The 15,808-nt window shown below is 42.5% G+C and overlaps 1 protein-coding gene across 4 annotated transcripts in view; it reads left to right on the forward strand.

Moving 5' to 3' along the window:
- nhsl3 (NHS like 3) overlaps window positions 1–15,808 on the forward strand; it is a 284,193-nt gene that overhangs the window by 190,808 nt on the left and 77,577 nt on the right. Inside the window, exon 1 of one of the 4 annotated variants that reach the window (XM_087976653.1) lies at window positions 12,085–12,133. The exons of the other annotated variants lie outside the window; for them this stretch is intronic. Coding sequence (XP_087832779.1) covers window positions 12,100–12,133 — 34 coding nt within the window. The 5' untranslated portion in view covers window positions 12,085–12,099. Of the gene's footprint in view, window positions 1–12,084; window positions 12,134–15,808 lie in introns of those variants that run through there. 4 annotated transcript variants of the gene reach the window in all.

A 15,808-nucleotide genomic window follows, 5' to 3' on the forward strand; every position in this document is an offset into this window, starting at 1 on the left:
AGCAAATATTAGGCCATTCCAAACTCCTTGAGCATTGCATAACTCCCAATGCTGCAGTCTTGGTGCCCACACCTTATCTCAGTCAAATCCCTCAAACTCAGCACCGCCTTCCTAACCTGCAATTGACTTCTCTGCCTTGACCTAAGGATGGCCCTTCAAGTCTATCTCTTCGACCTTGGCCATTCTCCCAGATATCTCCATATGTGACTCGGTGCCAAGTTTAATGAACGTTTCTCTGAAGCTGCTTGAGACATGACTACATTAAAGGAAAAGCTGAATATGATGATACTATATGGGCGATACTTATTGGTGACAGGCATTAGTCTTTTGACTGACTATAACGAGCTGGAATAAGTGAGTGATGTTGGTTGTGAAAGTTTTGTGCTTTGAGGGAAGCAGTGTGGGAATCTGCTGGTTAAAAGTGCAACATGGAAAATATTTCACAACAGGATAACCATATTGAGTTGTGCAAGATGGACATGGGAGAAATAAAACTTTATTCATAAATTTTGTGCAAACATGGTCTTCTAATTAACCTGCATTTTTTTCTTAATTGGCATTTTATGTGCTTTCTAATTCATCCAAAGGAAAAAAAAATCCAGCTCACTGGAGAATGTGATTGCGTGAATTTTTGGTGTTGGTTTTTCTTAAGTTGGCACTTTCACCTTGCAGGCTGTATCTGTCTGGCATGTTCCAAGACTATTAACAATTTTAACAATCCGTCATCATGGCTAGGGTTAGCAGCCCTTTTGGCCAGAAGTTGATTAAATAAAAAAATCCAGTAGAATGGACTGATGTAAACTTTTGCTAATGAATGTACCTTTAGAAGATTGTTCTGACTCTCTTGTACCATCCTTGGTGTTCAGTCTCATTGCTTCACATACTTAAACACCACATGCAAACTAACTTTGCTTAAAGGAATCTCATGTAAACCTAGCACTGGCCAATACTAATGTTGATGAGAAGAATGAAGAAAAGATACTTGTTGTCTTGGCTGAAGGAGGGTGTGGTCGCAGACTACCATCCAGGCAAAATATGTCGGGGATAATGAAAGAGCAAACCACAAAATCACTGTTTACAGGGCCCAGCTGGAAAGCAAATGGGAAAAATCTACTGATGGTGATTTTGGACACAGTACTACTTTCTTGTGAAGTCCATAAAGGGCACATTTTTATCCTGTGACTCATTATGTAAAGAGTTGTTGAAGAAAACAGGCAGAATTGGGTCAGAAAATCATTACTAACACTGATTACACTATAATAAATCTTGCTAAACAAATAAGTGTCCTCTGCTTTTTTAACAGGGGCACAGAGTACAAGAGCAGGGAGGTGATGTTGAACTTGTACAAGAAACTTGTTAGACCTCAGCTAGAGTATTGTAAACAGATGTGGGTGTCACATTATAGGAAAGATGTGAAGACATTGGAGAGAGAGAGTGCAAAAGCGATTTACAAAAATGGTTTCAGTGATGAGGATAGATTGAAGAAGTTGGAACATTCTCTTCAGACAGGAAAACCGAGAGGAGATTTGATAGCGATTTTCAAAATCCCATGTGAGACGGACAGATTAGACCGGGAGAAGCTGTTCCAACTCCTAAAAAGGATCGAGAACAAGAAGGAATAGGTTTAAAGCACGCTAAAGAAGTGAGGGATATGTGAGAAAAAGAAGCTTTTTAGAAATAGTTTGCAGGAATATGGGAAAGAGACAGGGGATGGACACTTGGTCCTGAGGTAGCAATCACTGAAGTTAATCACAGGTGCAGCAGGCAGTAAAAAGGGCAAATTTATACGTTGGCCTTCATTGCGAGAGGATTTGAGTACAGGAGCAGTGATGTCTTTCTGCAGTTATAGAGTCAGAAGTTCCACAACACCAGGTTATAGTCCAAAATCACAAGCTTTTGGAGTGTAGCCACTTTGACAGATGAAGGTGTTGGGGGGATGGTGGGTGGTGGGAGGGAAAGGATAAAGATTCGGGTATTGAGCTGAATAATCAGCTATAGTCATAATGAATGATGCCTGTGCTGCTGTGCAGGGTGGTTGATGAATATCAGGACGGAGTGGGAATTGGTTGGACTTTGCTACCAGGTGATTGTACTGCTCAAATCAAGCAGCTGGAGGCAAGAGCTATGGATTTGGAAGGATGGCATCCAGAAGTCAAACCCCCCCACCCCCCAGCCTTTACATCGTCTACTCTCATCATCTTCTTCCCTCTCCTCCCCCACTTGCCCCCTGCCCCTTAGAATTCTACATCCTCCTGAGATCAACAGCCCTCCTTCTCTGTCCCACCCCCTACCACAAGTCCAATCATTTCAGGGGACCTCGTCAAACTCTCTTATTTTGTCCTTGACCTGCTGACATTGCCTCCTTCCTCCCCATCCTCCTCTTTGTTCACCAAGACAATATTCACTTCTGATCCAAGTGGACCTCTACCCCAGTACCCACTCCCTTTTAACAAATCAGAAACCAAGTGGCACCAATTCCATTCACTGATGAATCATAGAACATAGAAGAATACAGCGCAGTATAGGCCCTTCGGCCCTCTATGTTGCGCCGAACCAAGCCCACCTAACCTACACTAGCCCACTATCCTCCATATGCCTATCCAATGCCCGCTTAAATGCCCATAATGAGGGAGAGTCCACCACTGCTACTGGCAGGGCATTCCATGAACTCACGACTCGCTGAGTAAAGAACCTACCCTTAACATCTGTCCTATACCTACCCCCCCTTAATTTAAAGCTATGCCCCCTTGTAATAGCTGACTCCATACGTGGAAAAAGATTCTCACTGTCGACCCTATCTAAACCCCTAATCATCTTGTACACCTCTATCAAGTCACCCCTAAACCTTCTTTTCTCCAATGAAAACAACCCCAAGTGCCTCAGCCTTTCCTCATACGATCTTTCTACCATACCAGGCAACATCCTGGTAAACCTCCTCTGCACCCGTTCCAGTGCCTCCACATCCTGCCTATAGTATGGCGACCAAAACTGCACACAATACTCCAGATGCGGCCGCACCAGAGTCTTATACAACTGCAACATGACCTCAGTACTCCGGAACTCAATTCCTCTACCAATAAAAGCCAGTACGCCATATGCCGCCTTCACCGCACTATTTACCTGGGTGGCAACTTTCAAAGATCTGTGTACATGGACACCGAGATCCCTCTGCTCATCCACACTACCAAGTATCCGACCATTAGCCCAGTACCCCATCTTTTTATTACTCTTACCAAAGTGAATCACCTCACACTTAGCTACATCGAACTCCATTTGCCACCTTTCTGCCCAGTTCTGCAGCTTATCTATATCCCGCTGTAACCTGCCACATCCTTCCTCACTGTCTACAACTCCTCCGACTTTCGTATCATTCGCAAACTTGCTCACCCAACCTTCTAACCCCTCCTCCAGGTCATTTATAAAAATGACAAACAGCAATGGTCCCAAAACAGATCCTTGCGGAACACCGCTAGTGATGGCACTCCAAGATGAACCTTTGCCATCAACTACTACCCTCTGTCTTCTTCCAGCCAGCCAACTCCTAATCCAAACCTCCAACTCACCCTCAATGCCATACCTCCGTATTTTTTGCAGTAGTCTACTATGGGGAACCTTATCAAACGCCTTACTAAAATCCATATACACCACATCTACTGCTTTCCCCTCGTCCACCTCCTTAGTCACCTTCTCAAAGAATTCAATAAGGTTTGTGAGGCACGACCTGCCCTTCACAAAACCATGCTGACTATCCTTGATCACATTATTCCTATCCAGATGTTCATAAATCCTATCCCTTACAATTCTCTCTAAGATTTTGCCCACAACAGAAGTGAGACTCACCGGCCTATAGTTACTAGGGTTATCCCTGCTCCCCTTCTTGAACAAGGGAACCACATTTGCTAGCCTCCAATCTTCTGGCATTACTCCTGTAGACAACGAGGACATAAAAATCAAGGCCAATGGCTCTGCAATCTCCTTCCTTGCTTCCCAGAGAATCCTAGGATAAATGCCATCAGGCCCAGGGCACTTATCTATTTTCACCCTTTCCAGAATTTCCAACACCTCTTCTCTACATACCTCAAAGCCATCCATTCTACTTAATTGTGACTCAGTACTCACATTGACAACAATGTCCTGTTCCTGATTGAATACTGACGAAAAGTATTCATTCAGTGTCTCCCCAATCTCTTCAGCCTCCACACGCAACTTCCCACTACTATCCTTGACTGGACCTATTCCTACCCTAGTCATTCTTTTATTCCTGACATACCTATAGAAAGCCTTGGGGTTTTCCCTAATCCTACCAACTAAGGACCTTTCATGTCCCCTCCTTGCTGCTCTTAGCTCTCTCTTCAGGTCCTTCCTGGCTACCTTATAACTCTCAATCGCCCCAATTGAACCTTCACGCCTCATCTTTACATAGGCCGCCCTCTTCCATTTAACAAGGGATTCCAATTCCTTATTAAACCACGGCTCCCTCACACGACCCCTTCCTCCCTGCCTGACGGGTACATACTTATCAAGGACACTCAATAGTTGCTCCTTGAACAAGCTCCACATATCAATTATGCCCTTGCCTTGAAGCTTACTTTTCCAAGCCACGCATCCTAAGTCATGCCTCACCGCATCATAATTTCCCTGCCCCCATCTATAACTCTTGCCCTGTAGTGCACACTTATCCCTCTCCATCACTAGAGTAAAAGTCACCGAATTGTGGTCACTGTCCCCAAAGTGCTCACCTACCTCTAATTCTAATACCTGGCCTGGTTCATTACCCAGAACCAAATCCAGTATGGCCTCACCTCTTGTTGTTGGCCTATCTACATATTGTGTCAGGAAACCCTCCTGCACACATTGGACAAACACTGACCCATCTAACGAACTTGAGCTATAGCTTTCCCAATCAATATCAGGAAAGTTAAAGTCCCCCATAACAACCACCCTATTACTTTCACTCTTCTCTTGAATCATCCTCGCAATCCTTTCTTCAATGATTCTAGGACTATTAGGAGGCCTGTAAAAAACTCCTAACAGGGTGAGCTCACCTTTCCTATTCCTAACCTCAGCCCAAACTACCTCAGATGGCAAGTCTTCATCCATCGTCCTTTCCACAGCTGTAATACTATCTTTGACACGCAATGCCACACCTCCCCCTCTTTTACCCCCACCTCTGACCCTACTAAAACATTTAAACCCTGGAACCTGCAACAGCCAATCCTGTCCCTGTTCTACCCACTGAAGGTTTGAGTTAATTTTGAGCATGTGATTTAATGAACATTTCTGATTTGTAAATGTAAGGAGCAGTGGTTGCCAATATCTGTCTGCACCATAACAATTCCAGACACTCTGAATCCCAACTGTTGCTGAAATGCTGCCTGTTTAATACCTGAAACCTGCTCTGCCATCCTAAAGCCAAGTTTAGGGAACCACTCATGGAGACACCCCATCCACCATCATTCCCTCTCCCGTGGGCCTCTTTAAACTCCACCCCTTCTGTTTGAATGTTACAGTTTAATCTGTGGAATCTCCTCAAACCCACAAGCAGTTTGTGGATGTTCCCAATGATTAATTTCCCTGGAGATCTAGCCAGTGTTGAGGCCAGGATATGGAGTGATTGAGTAGTTTTTGTAGTGTAGACTCAAGGGGCAAAAACTTCTGCCACATAATTCTATGATGTTACTGAAAATCATCTGATAAATTGTGGCAATTTGAAGATTCTTGATGTCAAATGGTGCTTTAAAATGCTGTAATAATCTCTCACATTGCTCCCCCCATCTCCCCATGTAACCAATCTCTATTGTTTGGAGAATCTCTGTATTGTTTTGAAGAAATAAAGGGCTAAGAAGAGCCAGGAAGGGACATAGAATCAAGGAAATCCCTAAGGCCTTCTATAGGTATAGCAGGAATAAAAGAATGACTAGAGTAAGATTAGGGCCAATCAAATAGTAGTGGAAAATTGTGTGTGGAATCTGATGACATAGGGGAAGTGCTTAATAAATACTTTTCATCAGTATTCACATTGGGAAAGGGCAATGTCCGTGAGAATACGGAGATACAGGCTACAAGATTGTATGGGATTGAGGTTGACAAAGAAAAGGTTTTGAGGAGAAAGTGAGGTCTGCAGATGCTGGAGATCAGAGCTGAAAATGTGTTGCTGGAAAAGCGCAGCAGGTCAGGCAGCATCCAGGGAACAGGAGAATCGACGTTTCGGGCATAAGCCCTTCTTCAGGAATGAAAAGGTTTTAGCAATTTTGGAAGATCTGAAAACCGATAAGACCCCTGGACCAGATGGGATTTATCCTCGGATCCTCTAGGAAGCCAGGGAGGAGATTGCAGAGCTTTTGGCTTTGATCTTTACATCAGCGTCGACAGGAGTAGTGCTAGAAGACTGGAGGATAGCAAAAGTTGCTCCCTTGCTTAAAAAGGGGAGTCAGGACAACCTTGGTAATTATAGGCCAGTGAGTCTTTCTGTAGTTGTGGGTAAGGTGTTGGAAAAGATTATAAGAGATAGGATTTATAATCATCTGGAAAGGAATAATTTGATTAGGGATAGTAAACACAGTTTTTGTAAAGATAAGGTCATACCTCACTAACCTTTATTGAGTTCTTTGAGAAGGTGACAAAACAGGTGGATGAGGATAAAGCAGTTGATGTGGTGTATTTGGACTTCAGTAAGGTGTTTGATAAGGTTTCACACAGGAGGCTCTTGCACAAAATATGGAGTTTTGGGATTGAAGGTGAATTAGCAGTTTGGATCAGAAATTAGCTAGCTGAGAGAAGACAAACAATGGTGGTTGATGGGAAATATTCATCCAGGAGCTCTGTTACCAATGGTGTGTCGCAAGGATTTGTTTTGGGGTCACTGCTGTTTGTCATTTTTATAAACGATCTGGATGTGGGCATAGAAGGATGAATTAGTACATTAAAATAGACAGTTGTAGGTAGGGCCGAAGGATGTTGTGGGTTACAGAAGGACATAGATAAGATGCAGAGCTGGGCTGAGAAGTGGCAAATTGAGTTTAATGCGAAAACGTGTGAGGTAGTTCACTTCAGAAGAAGTAACAGATATGCAGAGTACTGGGCTAATGATAGAATTCTTGGCAGTGTAGATGAACAGAAAGCGCCCGGTGTCCAGGTGCATAAATCCCTGAAGTTGCCACTCAGATTGATAAGGTTGTTAAGAAGGCATGTGGAGTGTTGGAATTTTTGGTCGGGAGATTGAGTTTCAGAGCCACGAGGTCATGCTTCAGCTGTAACAGACACTGGTAAGGCCGCACCTAGTGTATTGTGTACAGTTCTGGTCACCACATTATAGGAAGGATGAGGAAGCTTTGGAAAGGGTTCAGAGGAGATGTATTAGGGTGTTGCCTGGTAAGGAAGGAAGGTGTTACGAGGAAAGGCTGAGGGAACTGAGGCTGTTTTTCATTGGAGAGAAGAAGGTTGAGAAGTGACATAATCGAGACATATAAGATAATCAGAGGGTTAGATAGAGTGGACAGTGAGAGCCTTTTTCCTCGGATGGTGCAGGATAACACAAGGGGACATAGCTTTAAATTGAGGGGTGATAGATGTAGGACAGATATTAGGAGTAGTTTCTTCACTCAGAGTCGTAGGGGTGTGGATCGGCCTGCCTGCAACGGTGGTAGACTAGTCAATGTTAAGGGCATTAAATAGGCATTTGGCATACGTATGGATCATAATGGAATGGTGTAGGTTAGATGGGCATCAGGTCGGTGCAACATCGAGGGCCGAAGGGTGTGTACTGTGCTGTTATGTTCTATGTTCTAATCCAAGCTCAGATTTTAAACAATTGTTGGAATAGCCCCAAACAGTAATATGGAGTTGTCCTCAACCCCAGATCAACATTTCTTCATATCGATATAAAATAAATATAATGCTTCATTAGGTCTGTGCAAGAGCCTGGCTTCATGTAAGTTGCTTAGTTTTATTGTGTTATGAGAAGTGGGTGTCACTAGCGGGCCCAGCATTTACTGTCCCATTCCTTGGTTTCCTGGACACATCAGTGAGCTACTGAAGGAGGACACTGAAGTGTCAGTCCTACTATGGGTCTGGGATCTTGTGTAGGCCAGACCAGGGAAGGACATTTGTAAACCAGATGTTTTTACCATAATCTGATTGCTTTGTGATCATTACACCTGATATGCTGGGTCTGCTTCAACTGAATGTAGATACCCAAACAGTTACGGGATGCGAATGTGTTTTCAGATCATTAGTGCAGTCCCTTTTGTTGCTGGTTAAGTTGTAGGATCATCGGGATTCTCCGGCCACTTTGATAAGCCATGGGTTCCATAGCTATTACTGATGGTACTGTGACTGTGTAACATGTTTCCCACTGTAACCAGTTGGACCAACCAGCTTGCACCATTGCAAGCTAACTAGGGGGTTATTTTGTAATGTTGTTAGCACTTTGCCCAAGTCAGGACAACATCACTTTGTAGAGGGCTACCACCAATTGAATCCTTACTCTAGTCCCAATAGCTCTGGTGAGGTAGAGAAGAATCTACTATCTGAGAAGGCAGCACCTGTGACCCACACTGACCTCCCTGCAAAGTTTGTACTCTGCCCCTTCTCAATAGTTTTGTTCAAGTTCCCGCTTTTGAGGTTGGAAGTTACTGGCTGTCCTTTGTGGTGCCAGTCTTGAGACTGTGTTGGCAGCACAACAACCTTAATTAGGCTGGGCAGCCAATCGGGACCTGACCTGTGCTGAGTGGGACCTAAAGCAGGAACATACAGGCTTAGGGTGCACTTCACCCCAGAATCAGGATCACAATGGCCCTGCCCCTCTCTGTCCTTGTAATACCATCCCACACATGTCCCAAAATAATCTACATTCCCAAAGCAGCCCTTTCGAGAGATACTGCATGGGGCTACTCAGCTTTTTTAAAAAAAAACTTGCTTCGTTTTCTTTCCTTGACATTGGCAGATAGCACCCAAACTCCTACAATGGTTCACTCTGGGTATTCACTCTGGGTAATCTCTCTCTGGATGTGAGTCTTGTCACAAGTGTCAGAGGGCTGTTTGACTAAAGAGGGCATCACAGCTGAGCTCACTTGTGTCCTTTTTGTCTGACATCATGGGATGGTGATCAGAGTGAAGGCCCTGACTAATTCCCTCTAAACTGATGAACTATTTGAATTGTTCTTGGGGCTGCTGTCAATCAGATTTCTAAATCCCAGTTACTGGAATGTAGAAGGTGAAATTCCAATTTCCTATGTTTGTGTGTGCCCAGTGGAGTCAGATAGTTCTTTGTTTTCCCTGAAATCACTTTCTCGATTGCAAGGGGCAGTTTCCTTGGTTTGTGTTTTCCTGAGACCTGGGTTCAATTCCACCCTCAGGCGACTGTCTGTCTATGTCGAGTTTGCACATTCTCCCTGTGTCTGCGTGGGTTTCCTTCCACAATTCAACGATGTGCAGGTGATTTGGACTGGCCATGCTAAATTGCCCATAGTGTCCAGGGATGTGCAGGCTAGGTAGCTTCTCCATGGGAAATGTGGTGTTACAGGGATAGAGGGCAGGTCTGGTTAGGATGCTTTTTGGAGGATTGGTGCAGAATCTACTCTTTCCACACTTGGAGGGAATGCATGATTCCATTATACTCTAACTACAATCAGACATGACTTTGAGAACTGTTTCTGTATTGTGCCAAGGTGGAACCTGATTGAAAGGACTTCTGAAAAGATGTGCATGGATCTAGAAGGTAACAATATATCCAAAGACTTCGGGGAGCAAGGGAGGTTTGAAATCCAGATGGTACTTTGCAGGGAGAGGCGGGGGTCCAGATTTTTTTTAAAGGAGCCATGATGGCAAAGTGAGAGACAACAACACAGTGTGATAATTACAGGTACCAATATCCTGGAGGGGGAATTTTACTAATGCTCTTCGGGAGGGTTTAAAGTAATTCAGCAGGGGGATGGGAACCTAAATTGTAGTGCCAGTGTCCAGGAGGTTGAGAGTAGTGAGGTCAGAAATAAGGTTTCAAGGTCGTAAGAGTTCACTGGTAAGCAGAAATGTGGTTTAAAGTGTGTCTACTTCAAAGCCAGGAGCATTTGGATTAAGGTAGGTGAAGGTGCAGCATGGGTTGGTACCTGGGACCTCAATGCTATGGCTATTTCAGAGACACTGATAGAGCAGGGACAGGAATGGTTGTTGCAGGTTCTGGGATTGAGATGTTTCAGTAACAACAGGGAAGGTGGTAAAAGAGGGGTAGGTGTGGCATTGTTAGTCAAGGACAGTATTATGGTGGCAGAAAGGACATTTGAGGACTTGTCTGCTGAAGTTAGAAACAGGAAAGGAGAGGTCACCCTGTTGGGAGTTTTCTATAGGCCTCCGAATAGTTCCAGAGATGTAGAGGAAAGGACAGCAAAGATAATTCTGGATAAGAGTGAGAGTAATAGGGTAGTTATTATGGGGGCATTTAACTTTCCAAATATTGAATGGAAATACTATAGTTTGAGTACTTTAGATGGGTCAGTTTTTGTCCAATGTGTGCAGGAGTGTTTCCTGACACAGTAGGTACATTGGCCAACAAGAGGCGAGGCCACATTGGATTTGGTTCTGGGTAATGAACCATACCAGCTGTTAGACTTGGAGGTAGGTGAGCACTTTGGTGATAGTGATCATAATTTGGTTATGTTTACTTTAGTAATGGAAAGGCATAGGTATACACCAGAGGGCAAGAGCTACTGCTGGGGTAAAGGCAATTATGATGTGATTAGGTAAGATTTAGGATGCATAGGATGGGGAGGGAAACTGCAGGGGATTGGCACAATTGAAATGTGAAGCTTATTCAATTAACAGCTACTATGTGTCTTCGATAAGTATGTGCCTGTCAGGCAGGGAGGAGGTGGTCGAGCAAGGGAGGCGTGGTTTACTAAAGACGTTGAATTTTTTGTCAAGAGGAAGAAGAAGGCATCTGTTAAGATGAGATGTGAAGGCTCAGTTAGGGCGCTTGAGAGTTACAAGTTAGCCAGGAAAGACCTAAAGAGAGAGCAAAGAAGAGCCAGGAGGGGGCATGAGTAGTCATTGGCAGATAGGATCAAGGAAAACCCTGAAACTTTCTATCGGTATATCAGGAATAAAAGAATGACTAGAGAAAGATTAGGGCTGAAAATGTGTTGCTGGAAAAGCACAGCAGGTCAGGCAGCATCCAAGGAGCAGGAGAATCGACATTTCGGGCATGAGCCTTTCTTTTTGAGCCCTTCTTCAGGAAGGGCTCATTCCTGAAGAAGGGCTCATGCCCAAAATGTTGATTCCCCTGCTCCTTGGATGCTGCCTGACCTGCTGTGCTTTTCCAGCAACACATTTTCAGCTCTGATCTCCAGCATCTGCGGTCCTCACTTTCTCCTAGAGAAAGATTAGGGCCAATCAAGGACAGTAATGGGAAGTTGTGCATGGAGTCCGAGGAGATAGGAGAGGCACTGGAAAAAGACAGTATTGTTGAGGAGAATACAGGATACTAGACTAGATGGGATTAAGGTTCACAAGGAGGTGGTGTTAGCAATTCTGGAAAGTGTGAAAATGGATATGTCCCTTGGGCCAGATGGAGCTTATCCTAGGATTCTCTGGGAAGCCAGGAAGGAGATTGCACAGCCTCTGGCTTTGATCTTTATGTTGTCATTGTCTACAGGAATAGTGCCAGAAGACTGGAGGATAGCAAATGTTACCATCTTGTTCAAGGAGAGTAGAGACAACCTTGGCAATTTTAGACCGAGTTAAAAATCTCACAACACCAGGTTTATTTGGAATCACGAGCTTTCGAAGTGCTGCTCCTTTATAAGGTGGTTGTGGAGCAGAATCTTAAGACACAGACTTTATTGAAACAGGATTACAGTGTCATGAAATGTAATATTAAACCAGTTTAGCTTAACATGGTCATTCTAAAAGATGAAAGAGTTATTTTCAGTTCCTTCATTTGTAAATCCCAAAACATTTTTAAACTTACATTCTCAAGCTGGATTTTAACAATAGCTGTCATCTCCTTTCAGATACTGCATTGAAGGTGTGACGTCAAAGTGTGTCTGTGTCCCAATGTTAGGTCAGACTGATTCTATTTCTAAGGTGGGAGTTACAGAATCTTGCATGGATTTATGCAGTTCAAAACACATTATCGCTGGTATGAGAATTTTTAATTAATTGTTTGATAATTTAAAACAATGCAAACTGTGGGAAGAAAAGCATCTTTGTTTACTCCTTTTATGGGTTACTCATCAATGCCAAAAACAAGGTACTTAGTCTTTTTGAGCAAAATAAAACGTAATTTTGCAAGTACAAATTTACCTCACGAGATTTTTTTGTGAGTGCAGGGAAGACAGCGTGAGTGTGTGCATGTGGGTGTGTGTGGGGTGGAGTGTCTGTGAGAGAATGTGTCAGTGTAATGGGGTATACGTCTGGGGGGGGGGGGTGTGGTGCAATGGGGGTCACCTGTAGTGTGACATGAACCCAAAGTCCTAGTTGAGGCCATCCCCATGGGTACTGAACTTGACTATCAGCTTCTGCTTGGCCAATTTGTGTTGTTGCCTGTCACCCAAAGGTCCAAAGTCGAGTGTCCCAAACCGCTGAACTGTTCTCCAACTGGGAGGGAACACTCACGCCTGTTGATTTTTATGCGGTGTCCATTCGTCCATTGCCGTAGCCTCTGCTTGTTCTCGCCAATGTACTGTGCATCAGAGCATCCTTGCCTGCAGTATATGAGATAGACAATATTGGCTGAGTCACATGAGTACCTGCCACGTACATGATGAGTAAGGAGTTGCCATGGATCAATTTATTTTAATGATTTGCAGATTATGTTAATAGATTTTCTGTCAGTTTGTTAAGCGTTGCCTTTCAGAGAGAGGTTCTATATTCACCAAATGCTATTAAGAAACTGGAAATATATTTGCTAAAATCTAAAACTTAAAGAAGGAAATATGATGCCAGATTGAAATCCTGTCCATTCGGATTATGAAAAATAATTGTAGTTTTCACTTGGTTTCTTTTAAGGTGAAATATCACAAAGTACTTTGTTTGCTTTTGAAGTCTAGCCACTAATGTATGCAACTATTCAAAGATTAGTTTCTCATTACAGAAGTGGCATTGACCTATAGGCTACAATGTTTTTATAACTTGCTTCCCATTTAGACTTGACCTAAAGAATATATCATATTGATGGCTTGGAAGTGACTGTTTTAGATAACTTGATGTCTGTGTTTAACTTGATTTAATCTTTCATTTTTAAATTTGCCTGTCCATTGGATTAAAGACTTTTTGTGAGAAATCACTTTTTGATAGTTACACTTAAATTTGATTGGCTTCACTTGATTGAGGCATAACCTTTTGAAGTTAATATTGTTATTGAAGCTTTTAGTAATTTAATATTGAGTTGGTTAGCTTTCCATCATTTCAGGTTTGAATGGTTGTTAAAAAATAGTTGATACTTGTACTACCAGAAAAGTAAAAAGAAATACAATACAGCGGTGATTTACAGAGAAAAGAACCCAATTTAATAGTGAAAGATAACTGGAAAAATGGATTTTAAAGTTTTGTTCAATCCAGATCCAGATGTTTGAGGTGCAGGAGAAACTTGGTTTTGAGCTGAGTATGTTGAATGATTTTAAAATGCCTTTGCTGGCAAATTAGTGAAGGGTTTAACAGTTTGTGACTTTTTGTCTGGCTGAAGGTCTGAGGGTTGTGAAGGGATGCAAAACAAATGGTGAGAGATGTTAAGACTAGGATGATTAAAAAAGGACAGTAAATGCTGATATATTTGCAACAGCAGCATCCTCATGCACACAAACCATTTGCAGGAAAGGTGATTACTGAGAGATTTCACACATTTAGCAAGATGGAGGCTGAAAACATGACAGTGCTGATAATTCCCTTGTATCTCCTGATTTGATGTGTTCTCCTTGCATCCAATCTGTGACCAATATGCCTTTGGAGTCACTGTGCATTAGTTTCTGTAGATGTTTGGTCTATAACTGTTGTTAAACCCACAGGCAATATCTGTTGCATGTTATTGTTTTCTCAATGGATTCCCCCAAAGTAATGTTTTGCACTCTGGTTATGATATTAAAATAGTCAGTTAGGAACAGAGTAACCTATTCAGCCAATCAAAAACTGCTTCGCCATTCTACAGGAGCATGGCTGATCATTTAGTGCAATGCCTTTCCTCACACACACTCCATATCACTTTCGGTCATTGGTATTTCAAAATCCATCAATCTCTATATAAACGTACTCAACGACTTGAGCTTCCAGAAGAAAAAGATTAAGAAAGTGGAAATAAAATTCAAGACTAAATGAGCAAGAATCATAAACATGGACTGTAAAGCTGCTACAAGTATGTAAAAAGGGGAAAAAAAAATCCATTACAAGAAAACTCAGGTGAATTTATAATGGGGAATATGGAAATGGCAGAGAAACTAAACAAATACTTTTGTGTCTGGCTTAATGAAGGAAAATACTGGAAAATTTCTAGAAATAATGGAGAATCTAGGGGCGAGTGTAATTGAAGAGTTACAAGATATTAATGTTAAAAAGTAAATGAGGAAAAAGGAGCGGGAGTAAGCTATTTGGTCCTTTTGAGCCTGCTAGACCAGAAGACAATAAGAAATAGGTATAGACCATTTGGCCCGTCAGGCCTGTTCCACTGTTCAGTAAGATAATGACTGATCATCCAACTCAGTACCTGTTCCTGCATTTACCCCTTACCCACTGATCTCTTGAGCCCTAAAACTATGTCTTACTCTTTAAAACCATTCGATGTTTTGTCCTCAACTGCTTTCTGCAAAAAATTCGAAAAGTGAATTTGACAATGTAGATAAATCCTTTGGGCCTGCTGATCTCCATTCAAGTGTTAAAAGAAGTGGCTGTACAGTTGGTAGATGTTCATCTTTAAAAATTGGAAAGAGTCTGCCATACCCTCCTGCACATTGGACGGTAGCAAATGTTATCTCACTTTTAAGAAATGAGGAAAAGTGAAAGCAGAGAATTCCAGATTTGTCAGCCTAGCATTGCTCATAGAGAAAATGCTATGATGTAAATCCCATGGTAACAGGGCACTTTTGAAATTAATGTTTGGACTGGCAGTCATGTTTGAACTTGTTGGGAGGGCTTTTTTGGATGTAACTGGAAAACTAGATGAACAACGTGGAAGTGGTATGTCAAAATTTTCAGAGGACCTTCTGTATGGTCCCATACAAGAGGATAGTTAACATGAGATTGAGGGAAATATACTGGCATTGATTGGAAACTGGTCAGTGGACAGAATAGCACTTTTTTTTTGTTTTCAAAGAAATTGTATTTCATATAAAATCAATCTTTGCTTTTTAACATGATTAAATACTGTGACATGTATCGATGGAGGACAGCAGTCATACATGCACAGCAAGATCCCAAAATAGCAATGAGTTGAATGTCTATGCACATGTTTTCAGTTGTGTTGGGTGAAAGGAAGATGCAGTGGACAAATGTCTTGTTGGTATTTGGTGTTAATGACCAACTGAACTCTTGACCAACAGGGAACCTCCATTTAATGACCCCTCTGATGATGTAGCAACTTCCACCAAACAGCACTGAGAGTACATATATTCTCCAAAGAGATTGCAGCAGCTCATGATCGTAACACAGCACCACTTTCCTGAGGGCCATTATGAATGGGAAATGACTAATGGCCACTTAGTTATGCACACATCTGATGTACAAAAGTTTCTTCGAACCTCCCTACGCATCGTAGTGGAGTGGCCAAGAAGGCACTCTGAAGTACCTGAGCAATAACTGCCCACTATACTGTTCATTGCTGAACGGG

Source organism: Chiloscyllium plagiosum, unplaced genomic scaffold (assembly GCF_037043375.1).
Source record: "Chiloscyllium plagiosum isolate Xiang-an unplaced genomic scaffold, Cpla_swu_hap1 HiC_scaffold_30, whole genome shotgun sequence".
Taxonomy (NCBI): Eukaryota; Metazoa; Chordata; class Chondrichthyes; order Orectolobiformes; family Hemiscylliidae; genus Chiloscyllium; species Chiloscyllium plagiosum.